This window comes from Thunnus thynnus, chromosome 11 (genome assembly GCF_963924715.1).
Source record: "Thunnus thynnus chromosome 11, fThuThy2.1, whole genome shotgun sequence".
In the NCBI taxonomy this organism is placed as follows: domain Eukaryota; kingdom Metazoa; phylum Chordata; class Actinopteri; order Scombriformes; family Scombridae; genus Thunnus; species Thunnus thynnus.
In genome coordinates, this window is record NC_089527.1 from 26,962,676 (window position 1) to 26,988,060 (window position 25,385).

The 25,385-nt window shown below is 39.0% G+C and overlaps 1 protein-coding gene across 1 annotated transcript in view; it reads left to right on the forward strand.

Moving 5' to 3' along the window:
- LOC137193050 (diacylglycerol kinase beta-like) overlaps positions 1–25,385 on the forward strand; it is a 115,917-nt gene that overhangs the window by 50,328 nt on the left and 40,204 nt on the right. Inside the window, exons 16-20 of the mRNA XM_067604226.1 lie at positions 869–943; positions 5,105–5,190; positions 5,929–6,018; positions 9,570–9,730; positions 22,164–22,228. Of these exons, the coding sequence (XP_067460327.1) occupies positions 869–943; positions 5,105–5,190; positions 5,929–6,018; positions 9,570–9,730; positions 22,164–22,228 (477 nt within the window). The remainder of the gene's footprint in view (positions 1–868; positions 944–5,104; positions 5,191–5,928; positions 6,019–9,569; positions 9,731–22,163; positions 22,229–25,385) is intronic.

Genomic DNA, 25,385 nt, shown 5'->3' on the forward strand with positions numbered 1-25,385 from the left:
GTAGCACCTATCTATCAATATATTCTAGTAGTCTAATGATATACACTGACTAGCCTCCTGTTGAATATTAAGAGTATATTAGAAGCCTGTACAATTGCCTGAAAAAAGAAATGTATGAAAATCATTGTGGGGGCTTCAGTGAGTATTTTATGTAACTATCACAAGGTTACAGGAAACTGCTGTGTCGACGTGAAGCTCCCTAATACACTGACAGTTTATGAGAGCAAAAAGATCATAGATAGGAGAACGCAAAGCATGCAAACTGAAACTCTCCAGTTCTTCATCTCTCTTTTGTGATATGCTTCTTCTTCCTGAAATGATTATTTCTGTACATGTCAGATAGAACCACAGCACCACTGTAGAACAGATTATTTAAAATGGTGTATGTGGGATGCACAGAGGCCACTTCACATGTATTCAGTAAAGCTATATGATGCTTACACTAAGTGAGATATCCAAACCCAAAATGCCAAGATTTTTATGGCTGTACCATTATTGAAATATAATTTTATACACGCATCCCTGAAATTCTACCTTACTTATTTAAAGATAAATACTTACTTGGTATCTTTGGAAACTTTGGGATATTTTTAGAATTTAATAATATATTAGTATTATTATTAACTATATAAGTAATGTAGTTCAGTTCAGGTACTGTTTGGCTGCAAAGTTTAGAGAGATGGACACATAGGGCAGAGATTAAGAGGTTAAGATACTTACATTTTCAGTTCTGCTAACATATAGATGAACACTCCATCATAACCTAGAATATTCAGGTTCAGCAATTGCTGGTCAGAGTGCTCCATATACTCTCACTGTGTATCTGATTATTTGAGTCATTCTTTTTTCTGTCTCCTCCTTCTTTCAGGGTACTGAGGAAGTTCAGGTACCTACTAAACCCCAGGCAGGTGTACAGTTTGGACCAAGGTGGACCCATGGTTGGGTAAGTCTGCTTCAGTCATCTCTTTGTTAGCTTTTTCTTTTAAAGGGGATATTAAACATGGCCAAAGTATCAAATAATGAGGTAAACTTATGTAGAAGTAATCCTTGTCAGCAAAAGACACCAGCTTCAGACTGCTCTGAATGCTTGGTTTCCAACGTTTTTTCTACTTTCAGCCCGAGCCGACGTCGGCTTGTGATGGATTTCTTTATACAGACATCTGCTCCACGTACAGTACGCGAGTTCACTGCTCTGCTCCGTTAACATTATGGCTTTTTTCCATTGTTTTGGGGATAGTCACACTGAGCCATGACTCGAGTTGAGCTGGCATGCTGTGAGTGTTTTTCCATTACACAGCAGGGCAAAGCAAAATAAGTTGTTTACCTGTTGGAGGTGTGCTGGTCATCAGCTCTTCATCAAACATTATTATCACTGTTGCTGTTTCCGCTTGTACTATTCCTCCCTGCATTATTTCTAACTGATCTGCTTAACAAAGAGTAACCAAATATCTACATATTGTGTTGTGTCGACTGATTTTTGCGCTGTTTACGAAGCTCTGCTAATTCAGTGAGGAACATGTTAATTTCCTGTAAATTCTTCACAATAAAAGTCTCCTGTTATTTGGTCATTCAAAAGATTTTGATTTGAGGCGGTAAAGCAGGAAATGTGGAGTTTGCATCGGCGGTAACTTAACACAACTCTGATATAGCTGCCCCTCAGCAGGCCTCTGGAAAGCTGGCCAATCAGAACAGAGTGGGCTCATCAGGAGGGGGGCCTTAAAGAGACAGGAGCTAAGACTGCCTGTTAGAGACAGATGCTGAACTGAGGTGCTGCATAAAGGGTCAGTGTAAGATAAATAAGGAGTTTTTTGAACTATGGATCACACAAAGCTGCTCTAGTGGAGTCCCAGAGTAAAAAATATAGAGCTGGATATGACATGAGCATAGTAGGTCCCCACATTGTTTATAGTGTAGGTCTCAGCAGTCAGAGTTGTCAGGTAAATATGAGGATGACATACTTTTGTTTTCAACCAGAACATGATGGGGACATTTCAGAACATAAAGGGAGCTTTGTAATGTTAAATATAAAAAAATATGATCAAACAAATATTAATATTTCACTTTTAAACCCCATTTGGGCAGGATTTATTACTTGTTAAGTGATGTTAATATATCATCCCATTCAGAGCCCCTACATGTAGCTGTGCTTTTGGCATGCTTGTATGTTCACATGTACCTCTGAGAGCTGCTGCTGCTGATTGTCACAGGATTTTCCTGTGGAATATTGCTGGCTGTGTCTTCTTAAATCACTCCCTATTTACTGTATAGTACCCTATATTTAGCCTCCTCAATTTTTTGTGTTTGAATTCTAAATGTGAAATTTATGCATTATATAGTGCCCTCAAAAATAAGGTGCTGACCATGAACCCAACCAGGGACCTTTGTTGCATCTAAGATTATGGAAACTTCTGACTGTCTTTTATTGGATAAAAGAATGACATATTTAAAGCTACCATTTATTTTAAAAACAGTAAATACATGTGTGCTAGTAATTTATTATACAGTGACTTTACGCTGCATCAGGAGTTTCAACATCATGAATATAAAGTACTTACTTACTCACTTCTCAGTCTGACTTGTGCTGTCAGACCACCTCCTCCCTTCATGTCAAACTAACCTGCTGTGGAGGTCAGTGAAGGGGAATGGGAACACTGCATTATTGCCATGTTGTGCATTTGACCTCTTGACACACACACACACACACACACACACGCACACACACACACACACACACTTGCTCATACGTCAGAGCTGAGCACTGCTTGTACTTTGAAATGAATACTGTTATGCCTTCTGTCCATTCATGGGAAAAAATGCCCTACACAGCACAAGAGGCGTAAATGCTTTACCTTGAAGGTGAAGCACTCCACTCAGCATCCTTTCACTTCCATTTGTGTGAGTCTCTGTCCTCCCTTGTCTGTTTCTCTCTCTCTCTCTCTCTCTCTCTCTCTCTATCTATCTCTCTCTATCTATCTCTCTCTCTCGCTAGTCACGACAAGCAGATCTGCTGCCCTCGAGAACCAATTGTAGGAAAAGCGACCCAATGACGCACTCAGGTCTTAGGGGAGAATGCTGTAGATACATGTGGTGTCAAACACAAGAGTAGATTAGAAAAGATCACAGTATCATGATCTGAGGCTAAACCTGATGGAATTTTATTTTTTGTAACATTATTACTGTTAAGATCATAGGTCAAAATATTGTAATATGTATCACTTTAGCTCATCTTTAGCCTTTTTAATGATGCCTTTTTTATTGCATTCATAATAAAACATTTTCAGTACCCTCCTCAGTACGGTATCTGAGGTTGAGAACATTTTGTTGTGATTGGGACTTGGGGTAATTATGTAATTATTAATAAAAAAAAAAGTTTCTGTGTCGTGCTCCACTTCATCTTTTTAAGTGCTTATTGTCTATTATTCCATTAACACATGTCTGAGCACAGGGGTCTCTTCATATCTAAAATGAGGTGATGTAATATTGTTATTGCTGAGCAGGGGGTGAGTTGTGCTGGTGCTGCTAAGAGGGGGACAGGGGCTCTACAGTATGCACAAGTGAATATAAACACATGCATACAAATAAACACACAGGACTGAATGAAGGTCTCTTGTCACATAGAGGGTTAACCCAATCTCAGCTGACACCAACTGTTACCATGGCTCCCTAGCAACAGGATCAGCAGGCTTTGAGGTGAGAGGCAGCTTACTCTGAGTAATTTGTTTAGGGAATGCAATTAGCTCACTGCACTTTCAGCCATTACAAACATTGTTTCAGACCTTCCATTAATGTAAACCTCCATTTGGCTCTTTGTTGATGCATATGTTTCTCCTAAGCTGTCATACATAAAGCATAGCCACAAACAGTCAGGATTAGGCGGCTTAATTAAAATTTTATGCTGACATAGAAGGGATACACAGCTCCACGTTGTGGAAATATCCTCAATGTGGTTGCATATTGGTGTATTTCCCCTGCATGGCCATTGGAGAGGGCTGTCTGCTCCGTGACTTCTGCATCATCTGACCTGATCCAGAAATAATCCACCACCACCTACTTTCATTTGTGTAGAGACCATTAAGGCCAGAAAACAAGATCAGAGCAAAAACTGAGAAGGCTATTTAAGACTTAAGGAAGATGCAAGTAAGGAATAAGTCTAGTAACAACATTTTTATTATTTTCAACAAATTCTTTGAAAAGACCAAAACCATGAATCAGTTGATCTGTTTCTCAATACTTCTTGATTTCCCTAACTTGCCTGTGGGACTCAGCTCCATGCCCATTGGGAGTAAAGAGTGCATTTATTGGGGACTTTTCAGTCACTTATCAATAGACATTTGCTCCTCTATTTAAAACTTACAGCAGCAGGACGGTGTATGTAGGATTGACTCAATATAAACTACAGTGCCTGTGTTCATTGTAGTGAGGGAACATGTCACTAAGTGAAACAGCAGCAGTGGCTCAATGATGTGTTTTTGGACTATGAATATAACATAAAGTACTAAGATATATCAGGCTTTGGCAATACAGGAAATTCTTGTTAGTGTGATCAATTAATTATTAGTTTTAGTCTTTTAACAGGATTTGATGACAATAGTGTTGAGTGAGCTTGTTATTATTCAGAACAAATCGGCTACGGTTTATTGGCTGTCACTGTGCAGGACCAGGTGATTGGTGTGAAAGGGGTTGCTGCCCTGTATGCAGCTGTCTCATGACGGAGAGAGATGAAAGCCACTTTCGACACCTTTGTCCCAACACACATTAAAGGTTCCTTTGAAGGGCACGCACTCTGTGACCACTCTGTGACTATGGTTTCTAGGGAAAGGAGTGGAGTGAACACAGCTGGAGAGAGCACACACTTTGATTAAACTCTCTCTCTCTTTCTCTCTCTGTGTCTCTCTCCTCATCGGCCTTTCTGTTCAGTTCATTAAATCATTCAGAGCTTAGAAAATCCCTGTCTCAACTGTTACAAAATCCAATCAAAGGATTTATCACCTACAAATAGCATTCTTAATACACATTGACATTGAGGAGATTTGTGCAGAAAAAGGCCAAACAATACATTTATTAAGTGCTCGGTTCTGCATTTCTTGATCTTCTGTCCTCCTAGGCTCAACTTTTTCCACGATGTCCCTGATTTCCGGGTGCTTGCCTGTGGAGGAGATGGCACTGTGGGCTGGATCCTAGACTGTATAGGTACACAGATTCTATCCTCTAGAGTAATGACTTGAGTATCACAAAATTAGTCATAATAGAATGCTGACTGCAGTATGAACCATCTCAAACACCTGTTTTTCAAGGTTAAATCAAGTTTATTACAACTTGGATCTTGTATTTTCATAATCTGGCTATTGTTTCTGTTGATTGTAATACTACTGCACTTAATTTAATTGCTGAGATCTGGGAACTGAAAAGAGCCTGTCGGAGCAACAAATTCAAGTAGTCAGGAGGTCAGACAGGTTGTAAATAAACCCCCAGACTGGCCAAACTGTTTTTTCCCAGAAAAACGAAGGTAGACAGTGATCTTTCTACCCAAACTGTCTGTTGTAAACATCGATTTACAGACAAACTTCTTTGACCTTTGATACTTGCCGTAATCATGCACACAGTTTTCCTGTGCAATTAGGGGTTTTTATCAAAATTTGTTTTTTAAGTGATTTAAACTGTTGGCTAGTTTACGACCTGTCTGATTGTCTGACTGCTTGTGTTACTGTCCCATTGCATGTCATTGTAGTGATGTCACCACAGAGTTTAGCAATTAACTTGATAAGTACAATGTTGTCATAAACAATAGAAACAATGGATGCCGCTTTTAAAGTAAGGTCCTAGTATTTCAGAATTTTCCTTTAATTCATCAGCTGACTTAAAAAAAAAACTGTGACCAAAGATATAAGAGATATAAAGAGATTGATCTGTCTGTCTTTGCCTTTGTAGATAAGGCCAACTTTGCCAGGCACCCTCCAGTTGCTATCCTCCCTCTGGGAACAGGGAACGACCTGGCACGCTGCTTACGCTGGGGAGGAGGTGAGACTCTCGCTCAATCATCTTTGTCTGTGTAATCTTTCACAGAACGTCTGTCCCTGCATAGATTGTGAAATTAAAGTTAACCAGACCAGCACAGCCCAGTTAATTTTCATTATCTTCACACAACTATGTTCAGTGACCCACAACACACTCTCCCTTCAGTTGCTTAATAAAGTAATTTGTGTCTTTTCTATACTTGTGTGCTGCACAATCTGATTACCTTCTGTCTTAAATGACAAACCACCTAGTAGAGAAACAGTAGATAGTAACTTAAATCCTCCACATTCCAGTACTCCTCTTAAATCCCACTGACAACGGGTCATGGTAGCCCACTTGTTACAAACTTTATTCAAAGCTTCCAAACTCATTTTTAATTCTAGTTGAGATTCCCAAATCTCCAAAGATACCAACAATATCAGAAGGGAGTTTGGGAAACTGTATAAAGTGACATCTAGAATATATCCATTTGATGGAATGATGCAGCCATGAAACAACACAGAGTCTTGTTTTTCATACAGTGCAAACATCATATAGTTTAAATAAGGAGCTGGGAAAAGTCTTACAAAATATGTAATGTCAGACAGAGTTGAAAAAGAATTTTAAAACCTTAAAGATACTTAAGGGGAAATTAAAAAAGGAAAACTGGATGTTAAGGGGTTTAAACTGAAAAATTACACAGGATGGGAAACTCTGGATAATGAGTCCTGACCAAGGGCAGAACATTCATTTACAGATTTCTTCTTATCATCTAGTGTTAGAGGAAAAAGATAAAGAAATCTGACTGGTACAGTTCAGCTTTGGGCAATTTATCTCCACTGACAAGCTGGCTGATGGTTGGACTAACAGATATTTTAAGGGTGATTGGTTCAGTAGAGACAGAACAGACTTAAAATGGATAGTTGATCAAGTTGACAGCAGTTTAATCAGTGTTAAGGTTAATTTCAGTGCTCAAAGAATGACTGTAGTTTCAGGAAGGCTCTCAGTTGAATACTGGAATACAAAAGGCAGCCAAGTACGTCTGTGTTTTTAGGAAATGAAAACTGAGGAAAGTGGGAACGCTTATGGGACAAATTAAAAACTGTTAATATGCAAAGCACTTGTGCTGTAAATCCTTTGCCAGTCATTGATTTGTTGCAGTACTTTGGGGCAGTAATTAGAATGGCTGGTTATGACGGTTTGATTGTTGCTGCTTGGAAGACCAGCAGAGCACTTACCCAGGCTAACGAATATTTGGTTAATAAGCTGCTAGTTTTAGAGGGCTTTGGGAAATTTGTTGAATAGATTTTCTTTCCCAGAAATGAACACTGACGTAGGAGCTGGAGTCTCTGCAGCCACTTCACTTGATGAAAAGTGTAAGCAAGGCTGGTCGGCATGGCTATAGGAATGACAATAGCAGCTGGTCAGTTGGTTGGTTCAGTCTGAAATATATCAACGAACACTTGGTGAATTGTCATTTGTACATGCATTTGTTACAAGAATGACTGGCAGTTTGGTTTCTTGCGTGTCTACGGCCAGTTGGTTCCCTAACACAAAGTGTGTGGTTGGAAATTAAGGCTGGCTTGCAGTGGGATTTGTGTGGGGCTTACCTCCGATCAACAACAGCAGCTAGCTCCAACCGAAAGCTCCCCACGAGAGTGAGTAGACAGTTCTTGTTAGAGTTTTTTTTGTTGGCAGTGGTTGGTCCCAGAGCGAAACAAAGCTGGGGGTAGTCAGCTTGCAAGTCTCACAGCTAAAGACAAAAAGTTATTCCGGTGTCAAGTCTCTCACTCTCATGGCAGAGAAGCAGATACTTTTAGCCACTCTATTGCATTCATTTAAGAAACAAAGTATTAAATTAGGTCTATTTGTGTTATCAATACGAGGGAGACAAATTGCCATAGTCTGAGCTCCGACTTTATTGAACTTCTTCCTGTTCACATCTAGCAGGAGTGCGTCACCCTCCATAGGACACACCTACATATAACATAGTCATTACCACAATATTAGCCATTGTCATCTGTAGATTTGAGACTGTGAAACTATTCAAGGGCATTTTGTGGTACACGTGTATAATGCACAACATAGCCTAAATATGTGTATGAATGAGCAAACATTCAGGATAAAATCTGGTGATGGACCCAGGGGGAATCATGTGAAATATAATAAAAATAAAATTGGTGTCATATCTTAAGCGTACCAATATGTCAGAGTATGGCGGTATTTATTAATGTGCTGATGACACTGTTGGAACATACTTCCATCTCTGATCACTATCAAGGTGCCTTACTGCCAAAAATAGGCTGTCAGCGGCTGAACAAAACCAGAGGGCTCCCTGGGGTGCTGTCAGGCCTGGGCTGTGTTCTGGGTTCAGAGGTGATGGGGAGGTTGGTCTCAATGAAATGGCTAGCCTAATCAGTGCCATTGTATTTGATGTTTGAACCCATATAATGCACCATTTCACCAATGAAATACAGGAGTATTAATATGGTTAGGGTGAGATAAAAATTATTTAGCAAAGGTGTAGTCAGGACCATTGATTCAAATCTCACATTTACAGTACAGATGCTCACTAGGGTTGATTAAACGTATTCAATTTCTATTTTGAGCCCTCGATTTAAAAAACGTAACCCGTTTCATTACCTCATTCCTGAGCCAATTTCCTGACTTTATTTTATTCTACAATACAAATTGTAGGATATAATGTGAATGAATGAATGAATTACTTTTATAACTTTTTATTATTGTGTCATGCATACAACTATGCCCAGCCTGCCTGCATGGGCTTACAAGACACTATAAATTCACATAAGCCATAACCAGAGTGCTGCATATACATCTCCAAACAACAGGAAAAGTCTAAAAAAAAAAAAATAGAGGAGCAACTTAAACAACTTTTACAATCAAATCTTCATGACATCATTCTCAACAGCAAAATTCATAAATCACTGTCAGGAATATTATATAGTACTGGAGAAATCAAAGTAAATACTAATTATATAGCTTCTTTTCAAACGCAGCAAACTTAAACACATCAAAAGAGCCATTTCAATTTTTTCTCATCATCTCTACACCAGAATATTTAAAGGTTTTTGAAATTAGATCACTTACATCATCATAATTTGAACTGTACAAAAGAAACTGGCACTCAGTGTCCACTTCTGCCAGATCACAAAGTTTCAACCTGAAAAATGTTCAAATCTACCAACCTCAATGACCAAGAATACCACTTCTCAACTGTGCAACTAAAGATATCATATGTTGGGGCACTTCTATGTGCTAACTCACTTGCCTCAAATTGCCCCCTGAGGGATGAATAAAGTACTTTTCTTAATCTGTAGAACTAGATTCTTCACAAATATTGCAAATATAGCAAAATATTGCTCTTAGATTTTTCCTCTTTGGAAGTAAGGGACCCATAGCCCAAACCTTGAAAAACAGACATCCTCAGGCCCCCAAAGCAAAAAGTATGTGGACACCCCATCACCTTTGGTCATATCCTTTCTGGTGTTCATTTTAGTGCATTTGCTTGTATTTTTAGTCCTTGCACCTTTCTCTGTGGCTTTCCTTGGCAGGTTACGAGGGCGGCAACTTGCTGAAGTTCCTTCGAGATATCGAGCACAGCACAGAGGTGGTGCTGGACCGCTGGAACATAGACATCGTCCCTGACGACAAGGAGGAGAAGGGAGACCCTGTCCCCTACAGCATCGTCAACAACTACTTCTCCATTGGAGTGGTAAGAAGACATTTACAGAGTATAACATTATATATGACTGATTCCATGAATTCGGAATTTGAAAGGAAAAAAAATCCAAACTGAATATTTATCCATATTTGTGTACAACTTGTTCCTTAGAGAACTTGAAAAGCATAAGACTTATTATATATTATTATATAGTGTATAAGACTATATAATTATTTATGTTATTTACCAACAGTTATCAGTAGATATTAGTAGTTATATTAATATCTATTTTTATGATCTCCTGGTACTGGCAATAAGAGTGAAACAAGCCCTGATTTGACATTGCACAAATCATCTGGAACAATGCACTGCTGGGAAGCTAAGATGTAGAAGACACAAAAACATCAGTTTCCATGTTATTCAGTGATGACCAACTCTAAGCATGACTGTGTTTCATGGCTAGTTGACACAGAAGATCTCAAAGAGCTCAAAAGATTGAAAACTTGTCTGGTCTTTCCTGTACATTTTTCTCCTAGAATATAAAACACAATTTAATAAAAACGTTGGTAAAGACATATTTAGAAAGTTTGTCTTGTCAGAAATTGAATTATATTAAGCTAAGCAAACCCCGTAATACTTTGATTGTAAATTTAAACCAGTATTATCACTGTATATGTAAAACCATAACTAATTTCATAAATAAATAAATTATGGTATCAGATATCAGATATATTGTTTTTTTGGAAATATGAATTCCAGTCAATAGGTATCCGTAGGCCACAGAAGACATATACATCCTGTCCCCAAATTGTCTGATTGAGACATAAAGTATTTGTTACAATAACAACATGGTGACAAAGATTATCTGGTCTGTGTGGACATAAGCAATTAGTAGATTCATTGGTGAATTTCTGCTCCCTCTTGGCCAGGTTTCTTCTTTTAATTAGTGGAAAGAAAACATGCTGCCAGGTTCCAGTTGCTTAGCAACCTTTTTATCTTGCTGTGTCCTGATGGAGGTACTAGCATAAAGGCTCAGGGACGTTTATATGGAGGTGACAAACAAGGCCTTCATGAAGCCTCTGTGATGCTGGTCTGCTGATTTACCTTCAGTGTAGTCAAACAGTGGATGTGTTCCCGCTGCAGATCATGTCAATAGTGAAATGTGTTGTTGAGGGATTCACAAAGTTACAGGACTTCACCACTTCTGTTTTGTGGTTTGGACACACTGGAACGAATCTGAAGCTACAGGCTTTGCAGGCGTCCCATAAATAGCTTGCACCCTAATTTTTTCTCATTCAGTACTGGTCAGTAAGAATGAGCCTTCACTCGTGTACCAGCACAGCAAATAAACACCATCATATCTAACATGTAATTAGAAGCTATACTTTTCAGTATAGCAATGGAAACCAGACTGGTAATCTTGGTGTATTGCCAAACTTTAAGCTGAGTCATCACCATAACCGCTAATGTAGGAGCCATCTGCTGTCTTTTTTTTTCCTTGACATGACATCCTTCCATGACAGCACTATTAATTTGATGAATAAAAATAACACTTACACTTCTACCTCATCAGATATACAATACACATGACTATAAATAAACAACAGTGAAATAAGTGTGAAGAGGACATATGTGCACAGGTAGAAATTAGAGGGCAAGTTTTGGCAGGAAGAGGATGCACCACTGTGACGTTACACAACTGCACTCCTGCTGATATGTGCATGTGTGTCGGTGTAAATGCATTACACATACGCATTAACACTAACCTATGTCTTTGCTTGCTGTAAGGCCATTCTGGTTGTATCTTGCCCTGGCTATACAGTTTTTTAATCAAAGATGCAGCAGTAACTGAATCAACTTTGACCTTCTCCAAACAATGATTCTTTCTTCTCGAACACTGGGGGCAAAGGAGGGAGCATTGTCTTCTTTGTGGCCTGGATGTCACTGCTAGTGCGTCAGATTGATGGAAACAATTGTATTTGACAGGGTTTTTTTAGTACAATTATGCTTATTACTACATTTTATCTCTTTTATTTCTCACTCTGGGATAGAATTACTGCCATCATTCAAATGTTTCTGCATCATCATTGTATACTCACATACAATAGTCTCCACAAGTGGAAAGTAACCAAGTTTATTTATGAGTCTATAGTCTGATTTGAGGTGATTGTGCTTTCTTGCGATTATTTGCATCCCCACTACTAATATTATACATTTGACTCCATTTCATTTATGTGAGGTCTGCATTTACTTAAAGATTTCATGCGTAAAATATAGCAGAAGATTATTGCTTTAATAAACCTGCCTGTACATACTGTAAGTTAGTGGCTTGGGGCTACCTGGACCAGCTACAACATCAAAAGGCCATAATGAGTATGTTTATTTTTGCTGACAAGTACTGTATATATAGCCAAAGCCTAATATAACATATTCTTCTGTGCCATAGACCTTCATTGTTGTCCAAAAACTATTAAAGATACACTAGTGAGCTACACCATTGCTCTGTTCCTTTGTTTCGATGAACATGGGAACTGTAGATTACTTTGTGTTGTTCCCACATACACTGCCCTGCCACAGTAAATACTTGAATTGCACCAAATATGTATTAGTGTGTGCTGAAAAGAGTCCCCAACAAATTCATTATTGACTGATGTTTCAGTAAAGTTTGTTAGAACTACAGTCTTTTTTAAAATTAAATGATAAATTTGTGACCCATTTTTAAAGTCCCCCTCCACTCAAAAAAGGTGTTTTGCTTATTGTGACTTCAGCTGGAGGTTTGACCTTCACTGTGCAGAATGATGTACGTAGGTGCATATTCATCCACTGAAGGGGGAAAGTTTCTCTGTGCTCACCGAAAATCTGAGTTTACGCGTGACATCACAACTAGTTTAGAGACAATCCAGGACCAGTATGCAAGCGGGATGTGGAAACTTGCAGTAGATATAGTAGAAGAAGTAGATGTAATCAGGTAATTTAACTTTTTTTGTGGAAAAAAAAATGTTAGACACAAATTGTTATTCAAAGCAGAGTATTCTTATGTGTCTTAAAACATGTCTGGAGGGGATCTTTAAAGATGTACATCTTCAGTAGGAATCAATGGGCTTGGGACTGAATGCCACAGACAGAGTAAAGAAAGAGTAAAGTAATGAAAGACGGACAAACACATTGTTGGTTTTGATCTTCTCATGAGATTTGTTGACAGTAAAAAAAAAAATACAGAATAACAATGTACAAGCCGTCTGTGTAAAACTGTGATTGACTCTCAGGTTCTGACAACACTCCAACGTGGCATGGCCATTACACCAGTCGACAGATCGCTGTGCCTCCAGGAGCCATAGTGACAGATGGCTGAGTATCTGGGTGCATACAAAACCTGAGCAAACCAATCTCTGACTCACACCAATGATGTAGCCATTAGTAACCCTCAAATCTGGTTTACTAACCATACAGGGTTTGCGTTTCCTGCCATCCCATCACAGACCTTGCTACTCTAGGTTTGGTTGCTATGGAGATGGGAGGCTGGCAAGGCTGAATCTGAAAGCTTCCACAGTCATCTGTCCTTTATCTCACCGACTTAATTGTGGATGACATGGTGTGGAGCATGCGGTTGGCTGAGCCAAGGCACTCAGAACTGCAGATAAGAAGGTATATTATGTGATTTCTGTTTCAAACTGTGCCTGAATTTTAGATTAAATAACATTTTATAGATCCCCAGGGGTGAAAATAAGTTTTTTTGTTTTCACTTTGTAAGTGCAAAAATGTTTAAATTTGGAAAATGTAAAAAAAAAAAAAAAAACATACCTTGAGAAGTTGTTTTTAACTTCTTTATAGAAATTGAGGATTTAGTCCAACCATTGTGCTGCTGGCAGGAGCAAGTGGATGTCTAAAGGGGCAGTGAGGAGTGAGCTAAACGTGAGGACTGGCAGTACTGAACTAAGCAGAGAGGATAGTGATGAAAATATGTGCGAAGACTCTGCCTCATGTTTCAGCTTCACGTGGCTCCATATAATACCATACTGTCGCATTTTATAAGTCCATTAGTTACGTCACAGATATTTCTTCCCTTGTTTTAGATGTATGTTAATATTCAAGTTGATTCACTAACAAATATTAAAGTCATGTAAAATACTTTAAAAGCATTTGAGTATTGAATAAAGAAAAGCCTTTCATTCACAAATAATGGCAGCAGATTTAACGATCAGTGTACAAATGCATGTCGGTGTCGGTTCCTTAAAGTGTCTTCACTTGACCTGCAGCCTGGAAGGAATCTTGTGAGAGGAATTTGAGAGAAGGAAATCACACCATGTCAGCAGCCATTAAAGATGCCACCTCATGTTGCAGTGAGGACCTTGATCCCTCTGCAGAGCATTTCTCTGTGTGTGGGTTTCTGTAGTTGGGTACACAGATGTAAATGTGTATGTGCATGCACTTGAATGCACATGACTGTGTGTCTGTGTATCCTGCAAGCTGATTCCCGGTGTTAATTGCCAATTCCTAATGTGCACCACAATCCCTTACTTTGCCATTAGCCTGACTAGTGCTGACTATCCTGTGCCTCTTCCTGTCTTTTCAAACATCTTTTCATTAACATTTTCCAGTTTTTTAACAAATGAGCATATGTAAAAAAAAAAACAAAACAAAACATGACAGCATAGCATAGAGTCGTAAGAACACAATAAAAGAAAAAAAAGACTAAATAAAACCCCACCCAAAGAAAAGAGGTCATAGACTGAAGTCCATAGATAAAGTAAGTAGAAAAAAACATAATAATAATAAAGATAAAACAAGTTTTAAGAAATTACAGTAGCGATTGTAAGGCACAGTAGGTAGGCACAATAAATTCATAAAGTCTGGTTTGCACTAAATAAATGAGGTGAGATGAAGCACTAACAACTAGGTTAGTATTGTAGGAGTCAGCAGAGGTGCCAAGGGTGTGTAGTGTCAGAGTATACTTTCAGTTTCAGTCTAAAGAAAGCAGTTATGAAAGAATGTAAAAAAGGGTTCCTATATTTTATGGAATGGATCTTCTCTACTTGTAGACACTAGTGCAGTTCCCATTCAAAATGGGTCTGTTCGCAATGGGACGATTGCTTATTATTTCTCGATATATATATATGTATATGTGTTGTTTGTCCAGTTATCATAGAATTTCCATTTTTCTGAGCATTTAAAGGACTTCTCATCCATTTTAGCGTCACAGTTCATTTATGACAGTAGTTTCTTTCTAAAAGTAACACCAAAAATGTGTGTCTAGTGAATTTCGGGCCTGTATCTTTATTCAGACATGCAGATACAAAGAGACAGGACACAGCAGGATGTCAGTCATTTTAGAGTCTGGATTAAGTTCATTGCCTTTAAATTGTGATTATCTTTCGGGAGAAACAAGTCTGACAAAACAATAGCACTTGAATAAAATTGGCAAGGGAAATAAATACACAGCTCTGTCAGAAACCAACAGCCCAAATAAAAAATGATTCTGTAAAATATGTGCTCAAACCTCAATACACCAGAAAGCTACAGATTCAGTAATTTGCTGAAAACAGCCTGCTGCTTTCTAGATGCATGTCTGAACTCCCTGTGAGACACTCGATAAATTCAGGCTGAGGATATGATCACCCAGCTGATTCCCCTCTGCAGACAGTGCCAGTTGTGTTTGTTTGAGCACTCAGACAAAGCAGAGGCTCTGCTGAGGGGAGATGAACTGAGATCAGCTCCCCTCAGCAACGGTTGGTGAGTGTTTGCCTTTGTGCCACCAGAATATCTCGTAAATTGAGAGGAGGTTAAAGGAGGTTAAAGTAAGAAGACTTTAAAGTTACTCTCTGACACCACTGCTTTCAACATGTAACCTGTTATGAGAGGGTACTGAGACAAAGGCTCGATAAATTTAATGCTGTCCTGAGCAAGAGTGTGTTATTGTTTATTCAGAAAACAGCCAAGGCAACAAGGAAAAGAAGGTGAGCCTATAAAATTTTGTGTATGTGTGTGTGTGAGAGAGAGAGAGAGAGAGAGAGGGAGAGAAGGAGAGAGGGAGTATCGCTGGCACAGACTGAAGGTCAGGGGAAGTATCAGTGACAGGAAGTCAGCGGCTGCCAGGTTCAGGCCAGGTTACCATGGTAATGAATGGCCGTGCTGAGTGACACCTGGCTGGTCTTAAAGACAGGAGGAAAGGCACTCAAAGACACAAATGGTCAAACACGTGGACATACAAATACATTCACACACATACAGTACATATACCTAGACAGCTTATCTTGTAAACAAAGTTATTTAAAGTCACTGTTTCCAACCAGAACATATTTTTTTCTTCATTTCTTTCCTGATAAAACATTTGAAAAAGCAGTTTTTTAAAACCTGCATCGTTGACTAGCTGGCAGTCTTCTTCGCTGCCACTGATGGCAGATTTCTATGTTTCTTGGCACATTATGGCCACCAACTTTTGATCAGTTAAATGGCGTAAAACCATTGGCAGGAATGTGTATTATGATGCCCACATGCCTGAACACTTTCCAAAAGATACAAACAAAACAGCGACCTGCTCTTAAAACCGCTGCTCCATAGCACTACTATTCATCAAAAAGTCCACAGGGTACCTTTAAGATACTCTAGGATCCTTCATCTCCTTCGGTTATGTGTTGCATAACTGAGCTCACAGACATACAGCACATATTTCAAAAGCCAAATTTCTTATTGTTTTATTATCATATCATAAATTCTCATATAAAAGCCAGTAATCAAATAATGGCATAGTTTCAAATACTAACTGGGGTGTGGCCAGAACAAACAAATTAAAAAACACATCAAAGGGGAGTGGAATTACGTGTAGCCCACTTGGACAGCTCTCGTGCAATGCGAGCTTACAACCATTTACAGTGCTGTCCTTTCATCCCATCCCAGGAGACTTAATCATTCACATTTGGCCTCGTGTGACAACTCCAATGACTGTCGCCTCAGGTGACTCCAACGTCTCTTAATGACTGTCGTTATAACAGCCAGGGCAACTCCAACGACTGCCATTTACACTTGGCCTCAGGTGACTCCAATAATTCTTAACGAGTGTTGTTATAACAGCAAGGAGCACTAACGAACCAAGTGGTATCAATGACCTTTATAAAGACCCCACAGAGGTTAAATACCTGGGAATCCCCACCAGTCAGTCAGAAGTGAAGAAGCCCCTCGGATGAAAGGCAGAACGTCTTGAAGTATCTACAACCAAGAAGTCCAGTTGCCTTCGACTCAATCCTCTCTGGATGATGGCTCACATGGTAAATTTAGTATAATGTCCATCATCACAGCATTAATTCCTTCAGTCAGTGTCATTTTCAACACTCTGCCGCTCTCAGTTCCTATTTTTAACAGAGTTACCTGCGTCATCCACCTATTAATTCCACATTTCCATTCTCAATTAACGTTAATGTGCCATCAGTGAAATCAGACACTTCCTATAGATTTTTCACATTAAAAGCCAACCAATATCAGGCAGGCTGGAAGACTTTATATGTGAAAAATCAGATGGAAGTTTTGAGTTGCATTCGCAACTTAACATTGGTCGGGAAAAACAAAAAAGTAAAGAAATTTATCAATCAATTGGTGAAACAGTATTTCCGTTAAAGAAAAGAAACCGAAAGCAGCAGAGGAGTGAGTATGACGTGTCTCTTGTACTGATGGAATTAGTGCTGTGGAAATGGACATTATACTGAATTTATCAAGATAACAGTAGGAAATTTTGAGTTTGCATTAAATTAGAAATAAAGGCCTGTCTTTAATGCACGCCTGTCCCAGATAAAAGCCTGGTTCTTTCTGACACTTAAATAAAGGCACCAGACACAATTTGAAAATTTACAGTTTATAGGTACGACTGTTTTAACACTGAAAAAAGAGGTAATAATATTGTTAATTTAATCAAAAGAAAAAGAAATTATAGAGTTTCAAAAATATCTTACTTTTCACTTAAAACAAAGCACTGTTGATATTATATGGAAGCCCATTGCTGCCATGTAAAAACTATGCTTATTTATGAAAATGTACTTATTTCTAAATGATGAGATATGTCAAAATAATGAGATGCTAAATTATGAGATAGTAAGTCAAAAGTGTGCTCATACTTCAACTTACCATTACTTATTTTTTATCTTGCCTAACATTTCATGTATTTTTTTTTTTTAGCAGAAATGGGCTTCCATAATGTAAGCAGTATTAAAAGATCTATGTTAAGTTTTTCGTAATATTAGATAATCAAGAGCTATTTCTCTTTGTTAAATCAGTAATCTCAGCTCACTCTGTATCATGCATGCTAACCTGATTGCCCCAGTATCATAGGAGATGAGAGATTTGAGGCTCACTATATGACATTTCTTTTTGACATTAAGCTAACTAAGCCTCTAACCAGAGGCCAGTGAAACACAATAGGGGTGAACTGACAACCTATTTATCCGCTGGGTGCTGTGGGTCCCACTGAGGTGACATTTTCCAGCCAGTGTTTTTGTTGTTGTTTTTTGTTGTTTGTCTCTCTCTTTTCCCTTCCTCCTTTTTCACATCACCCATCCAGCATCTAGCACCTCCTCTTGCCCCCACACACCATGTGCAAAACTTCAAACGGCAAGATCAAAACAACCTTCATCACACAGGCAACTATAAGCGATAGCAAATGTCACATATTGTTAATGCCAGATTTTTCAGTAGGGCAGAATGAATAAAAGTAGGACTGGTCAGCGATTGCCTGCAGCAGGGGACTGAGAGCAGATTTGGTGACATGAAACAGCCCGTCATGTTTTGGAAAGCTTTGCGGTCGCTTTGTGTCATTGTCTGGCCGTGGTCCACATGCTGTGCTGGACTCTCTGCCCACAATGTATCAGAATCAGTAAAAACATAACTCCCTCTTCTGTCCACATGGGACAAAGGCTCCTCAGGCAGATTATTAACAACTTCCCCTCACTGATTTGTCCAATGTTTTCCTCTTTTATCTACCCTTGTTGTTGTGATAAATAACCTTGCCATGAGAATCAGAATAGTAAGCTTTTTAGTTTGAGCTCTGTGGGCAAAGTTAGCTTCGTGTGTCTTGGGTTCATTGCAGAGGAGATCGCCTGTGATGTCTCCTCGCACACCAGGTTTCAGTATCAAATTCCCGGCCAGTTAAAGCAGCAGATGCAGCTCTATTTTAAGATCTGATATTCGCTGATGCTGTGAGATCTCAGCACATCGGCGTAGCGTCTGGTTGAGGAGGTGCAGTGCAGCAGGCCGGTAGCACCAGTGTATGGTTCTGACGGTGACAAGTGGGGGTGCGTATGATAGCACCTGTCCACCTGTCTTGTCACAACCTTCCGTTCTCCTTGTTGCAGAGCACTGAAACACCTGCACAGGCAGGCAGGGTGCCAGGCTGTCATCACAGATAAGTTTGCCTGTCCAAGATGGAAGATGCAAGACTTCTGTGGAAATATACACCTCTATTATTAGTGCCAGTGACAAAAGAGGATGCTAAAGATAAATGGTTTAACTGGAACACTGTAGATTCACCAGGAAATGAATTAGCACATAGGTTATACTCGCCTCTGCCCACAGGAAGTGGAAACTTTGATGATGAGCTGGGTGGGAAATATTTCACTATCATACTGTGTGGAGTTTACAGATGTTACATTCAAACATACATGCAATGTATTTTTATTGATATTTAGATTTTAAGCTTGGTGCTTTCACACTCTAAATTTGTCTTACTTTCATTATAAAATGTACAAGATATGTATTGTGTATAATAGTTTGAGCATTTGTAGAAGAATACTTGTATCTCCAGCTTTACCACTAATAATTTTATAAGTATATATGTGAAATGAAGCCGTTTTACTGATTTGTGAAGCTAAGCCCAATATCTCAGAGTAGTCACTGTACAAAGAACAGCTTGATCATCAGCCCTTCACTTATTTATCTCATGAAATTATAAAGCTTCCAATTTCTCCAAAATTACAGATGCATAGTGACCATGTCCCCCTCTGCTTATTGTACCAGCTTATTTAATTTTAACAGTACATTCAAAAGACAGATTGAACTTATATGAGAGTGTCTATCAAATTACATTACTTGATTAAAGGGACAGTTCATCGCAAAATCAAATACATTTTTCCTCTTACCTGTAGTGCTATTTATCCATCTAGATTGTTTCGGTGTGAGTTGCCGAGTTTTGGAGGTATTGGCTGTAGAGATGTCTGCCTTCTCTCGAACACAATAGAACTGGATGGCACTTGGCTTGTGGTGCTCAAAGCATCAAAAAAAAAATGTACTTGAAAAGCTCAATAGCAATGTCTCTTTCCAGAAATCATGACCCCATTACTCAAGATAATCTACAGACCAGACTATTTTCTTTCTACTAAACTACACCTGCCAACCATGAGTAGATGCGTGCTTCCTTCTGCGCGGTTTTACAGCCTGTTTCATAATCATCTCTTACTGACTTGACAACGTCTTTGTGTCCTTATTGCTTTTATGCATCAACCATGTTAACCACCCATGTTAGCAATCATGTGTCTTGTCTCTGTTAAGAACTTAAAGCGGAACCAGATGATGTTATTATACAATGACAGAGTATAGGAAGGAGTCCTCAATTCTGCGTTTTATGCGTTAACATCATTACTGACTCCACCAGCAGAGTGACACTTTCCATCCACCATGCTCTGGTGCTGTATGCCATCTCCTTCACATGAATCCCATATAGGAACATCTATGTTAGCCATACCACTTCCTATGACATATATTAGATGTAATCTCTGATGCCATGCATCTTGAATTTCTTTTATATGTACAGTGGCTGTTTATCTGTGAGAGACAAATCACATCCTCAGGCCTGAGTGGAGCAGAAGCAGCTCTGGTCAAGCTCAAGCTGCAGTCAAATTGAGGCTGCTCTGTTCAATTGATCACATCCACTCAAAGCTCAAGTGTCCAGAACACTACTGTATACTGTATGGCCACAGTATACACACGTTTTGTACAATATTCATGATATTCATGTGCTGCTGTAGTCTTTATGTTAATATGACAGCATTCAATTGAGACTTGAACCACAATGGAAGTATTATGGACATTGTCCACACAGTTACGTAACAAGGTGCATGTCTGAAAGGAGCTTTAAATCTATATTCTTCTTATTAATTAAACATAAAGCACTATTAGAGGCTCTTGTGACTACCAGGTTTTTGAAATAGCTTGATAGCTTGAGATTAATGAAAAAGGTTGAGTAGAGGAACATTATATAACATTTCTCCATGCTTTAAGATGTCAAACACTGATGATGCTGTTGTGACAGCATGATCCCCAGCTGGGGTTTACGTATGTCCATAAGGAAGGTCATACTGAGGCTGCTCTTGTGACTGATCAGGGTTACATTCACCTCTGCCCCAGAGGTCAGGGGTTAAGCACATGGGGAGAGGGGGGCAGGGTCCCGTCTGAGCCCTGCTCAGGTCAATGTGTGAGCTTTCATTCAGTGCTGCGTTGTGTCATAAGTTAGAGCTGTATTTTACTTAGTATTTTACGATGTCACCCAGCTTTAGTCTAAATTACTGCAGTACATGATGAGGAGTTTGTCTGAGTGGGGATGTTACAGAGACAACTTGACTTCACTGGGCGACACTGTTGTCAATTAGAAAGTAACATTAGATCTAATGGAAAATTCACATTTTGGGTCTTATTGTGGTAGTTTTGGTCAATGTACCGTTATCTTTAAATTGTTTACCTGTACACCGCTGTCTGTGTTGATGTTAGAGCTGAAACTAACATCTGTTTCATTATTGATTGATCTCCTAATTACTTTCTCGATAAAGCAATTAATTTTTTGTCTATACAGTTTTAAAATTGCAAAAAATGACAATTAGAATTTTCCAGAGCCCATGGTGACATCTTTATATATCTTGTTTTGTCTTACCAAGAGTACGAAAACCCAAACATATTAAGTTTACTATCATAGATGGCAAAGAAAAGCAGCAAATCATAACTTTGGATTAATCAATCATTGTTTCATCTCTAGTATGTATATAAGACGTCAAAGTCAGCCAGCAGTTTGAACAGAGAAATAGTTCTTCAAAGCAAATGACAGTCACAATGGAATATTAGGAAACTAACATCTAATGTTTATCTTTGTCATGCCTCCAAATATATGCTTTTTATAGCTGGGCTAAGATTGGGCCTTTTTAAAAGCCATCTGAGGCTTCCTTTGGCTTCACTGGACTTTGTAGTAAAGTTGTATGTCTAGTAGAGCACTGAAGTCTATGATCTTGACAGTGATGGTGGTGAGTACAATCATATGCTAACCTGTAGGTATACTGGTCAAAACTACAATAGTAAAGGGGCGGATATACTTCAAAATTGGACTGTATGCACTGACCAGGACTCTTTCAGACATGGGCAGATGACAAAGTGTATGTCACACAGACCACTGCAGCTACGCAGATGCAAAAATAATAAATTGTCCTGTAGGTAATGTTGTCTCTCCTCTTCTCTCCTACAGGATGCCTCCATCGCCCATCGCTTTCATCTGATGCGGGAAAAGCACCCTGAGAAGTTCAACAGCAGGTGAGGGAATGGGATATTTAGAATACAGGTACAAGGAGCGAAGCACAGCCACACTAACGTTGATAGTAGCATTTCACATGATGTTTAACCAGTCAAAAAGACTGATGACCTTCCCTGTTCCAGTGTCTTAACACCATTAGCTAACAAGCAATCTCATAACCAGCTACTGAACTCGCACTTTAATCTGGAAACCCAATATCACCCTGAGCTGCAATAATCAGGAATCAATAATAGGACAAAACCTGCCTGCACAGTTGGATCATTATATTGGCAGTGCCTCATCTGTGTTAACTGAGCTATGAAATGAGAGTGCATGTAACAAAAGTCCAACTGGGCCAGGTCTATGGTTTCCATGGACATAATGCAGCCATGGCTTCACTTACTGATTGCTTTTTTTTTTTTTTTTTTTTCAGTTTAGGTATATATGTTTTCAGTTAATTAATAATGTAAGTCAAATGAAGGGTTGATTATCTAGAAATAGTACTATTACAATGCAGGAGAGCTGAATGAATTCAGTTAGAGACAGTTATGACGTAAATTGATGTTAACATCCTTCTACTAGCAGAGAAGGTACAGTATCTTCAAATGGCAGCCCATGACGACAAGTGCATACCCATCTAATTAATTGTTATATAACGTTGGAAGCTGCCTCAGTCTGACTAGAGAGGGAGAGAGGTCAGCAGAGAGAGTAACAGTGATCCAGAGTCAGATGAAAAGAAATATCTGAGCAATGATGCATACTGCCGTTAGCAGCGCAAGCTCAGAAAGCTGAATTCAGTCTTGTCACACCAGTAAGATATATACGTGCATAAGAGACCTTTGCAGCCATAGAATCTGTCTTTATCTGTCTGTGACATACAGGCTTTCTGATAAGTTTTAAGTCTCAAATGTAATCGGAGATAGCCCTGATGATAACCTCATTAGATTCTTTTTTTCTAAACTTTAAAAAGCTCTCTCCAGAGCCACAAAAGGCATTACATTTTTTTTTACAGGCTATTAAACTGATCTTCATATGTAAATGGGTGGAGTGCCCATTAAACTGTACCATGTTTCTGGCCATATTCTATGTGTTTCCTATTGTCAGTAAATCCTCTGAAAAATGTTCCTGAATAGATAAAGCTTGATATAGCTTATTCCTCTGTATCATAGATCTGCATTGTTGATCAATGCATCGATGAGCCAAAGTGTTTTGTTTCAAGTTGATCCCACATACATCACCCTGCTGCTGGAAATACTTGCTACTGTAGCGCACCAAATGTTTATTAACCTGGTTTTGAAAATAGTCTCTAACAAATGCACAATTTACTCCTGTTGAAGTAACGTTTGCTAACAAGACTAAGAATCTAAAGCCATGCTAGCAGCTCTGTGAGGGTGTACCCTGGTACAGTTGCTCACAGTGACAAGACTAATATGCTGGTGTATAATGTTCACCATCTTAGTTTAGCATGCTAACATGCTAACATTTGCTAATCATGATCAACTAAGTAGTCAGGATATGGCTAAAAAAGACTAAAATGCCCAGACTTTTACTCAACTGAAACTTGATGAGGTTGACTAAATGTGATAAAAACTAACAAGGACATTTGACACAGGACTAAGACTAAATAAAAAAAATAGCTGACAAAATTAACACTACATTGGCCTTTAAATATAAACATTAGCAACCTCAGCACCATGACCAACACCATCCACAAATATGAAAAGTTGTAGGGAAAACACCGCCTTTGATGTCTCCCTCCTGTCATTTCCAGCAGCCTTTTGCTGTGGCCACATGTCTTTCTGACGACTCACTCAGATTCACAGCTGAGAACAAACACCAGCAGTATTCACACGGCCTCTGTAGACTGATACTGTAGCCCTGAGGTGAATGACAGTTGATGAGTCGGCCAGTTGTCTTCGCTGTAGCCTGAGACTGGGGTGTGTGTGTTAACAAACAGATTGACATATTTGTGAATGTGATGTGATGAAGTGTTTCCTAAAACTAACCTTTATGCAAAGCATTGGCTGGTGTCACTGATGCATGCAGAGTTGCACCAGTCATTTGCTTAAAAGCCATTCTATGTGTAGTGTACATTGTCTGTGTGTTTGTACTTAAATACGCACATAAGCATAAATCCCTGAAGGCGTGGCTCTGAAGGTTTAAAATCACTAGTTGTCTAAACAGTAAAAGAAACCATAAACTGAACCCTCACCTTGTCCACTTTTACTTTATCTGACGACTCAGTAAAGTATAAAAGCTTGTTTTGAGTGCCAGTGACTCACTTGGGACTTTGGTATGCTTAGCTGGTGTTTCATGTTGTTTGCATGATGACAACAACATATATATCGCTGCTTTCCTCCACAGTTAATTAGTCTACATACTGTAGAATAAGAGCTAGTAGAGCAAGAGAGAGAACAAGAGAGATGACTTGTTTACTCTTTGAAATTCAATAATTAATGCCTAAGTTACCATCCCCAGTCCCATATCTATTTCCAGCATCACAGGCAGAAGGAAGAGAGGGTGATAAAAGATAAAAGAAAGATACCTCTGTTCTCTGGAGGCCCTCTCTTTGATGCATTAGACAAGGGCCGGAGTAAAAAGATGTAAAGCATTTATGTGGAGAGCAGCAGACATATATTCACAGTCCGCCAGATTAAATCAGAGGTTAAACACATAAAGCTCTCTCTTTTTTTTTTTCAAAGAGACGCCTCGAGACTTCACTACTGTTGCTTTTTGATGGTATGAAACAATTTCTGTTCTACTGACTGACAACCGCATCACTATGTGAGCCTCTTATGGCTCCAATCAAACTGTAGCTCCAAGCGAGAGTGTTCACAAAACATGCACTATATTGACAGTCACCCACACTCAAAATAATACCAACAGTCTGATCTGCACTATTTACAGTAAGCCAACACTGGAGTTTATTGTTCTTCTGTGAAGTTTCTTCTTCAGGACTTCCACAGAGCAACAGACAGCTGATGGACAACTGCAACTGTTCTGTTGTAGTCTGACTGATGTTTTGGCAGTATAAATATCCGTCCTTTTTACAGCAATTTGAATTGAAAGGAGTCAGTGAGGAGAACGAGCAGTTTACTCTCTACGGGTGAGCAGATGATAGATCACCTTTGACCTGGTGAGGGAGGCCCATAGCTGCATGGAGCACTTAGCTCAGTG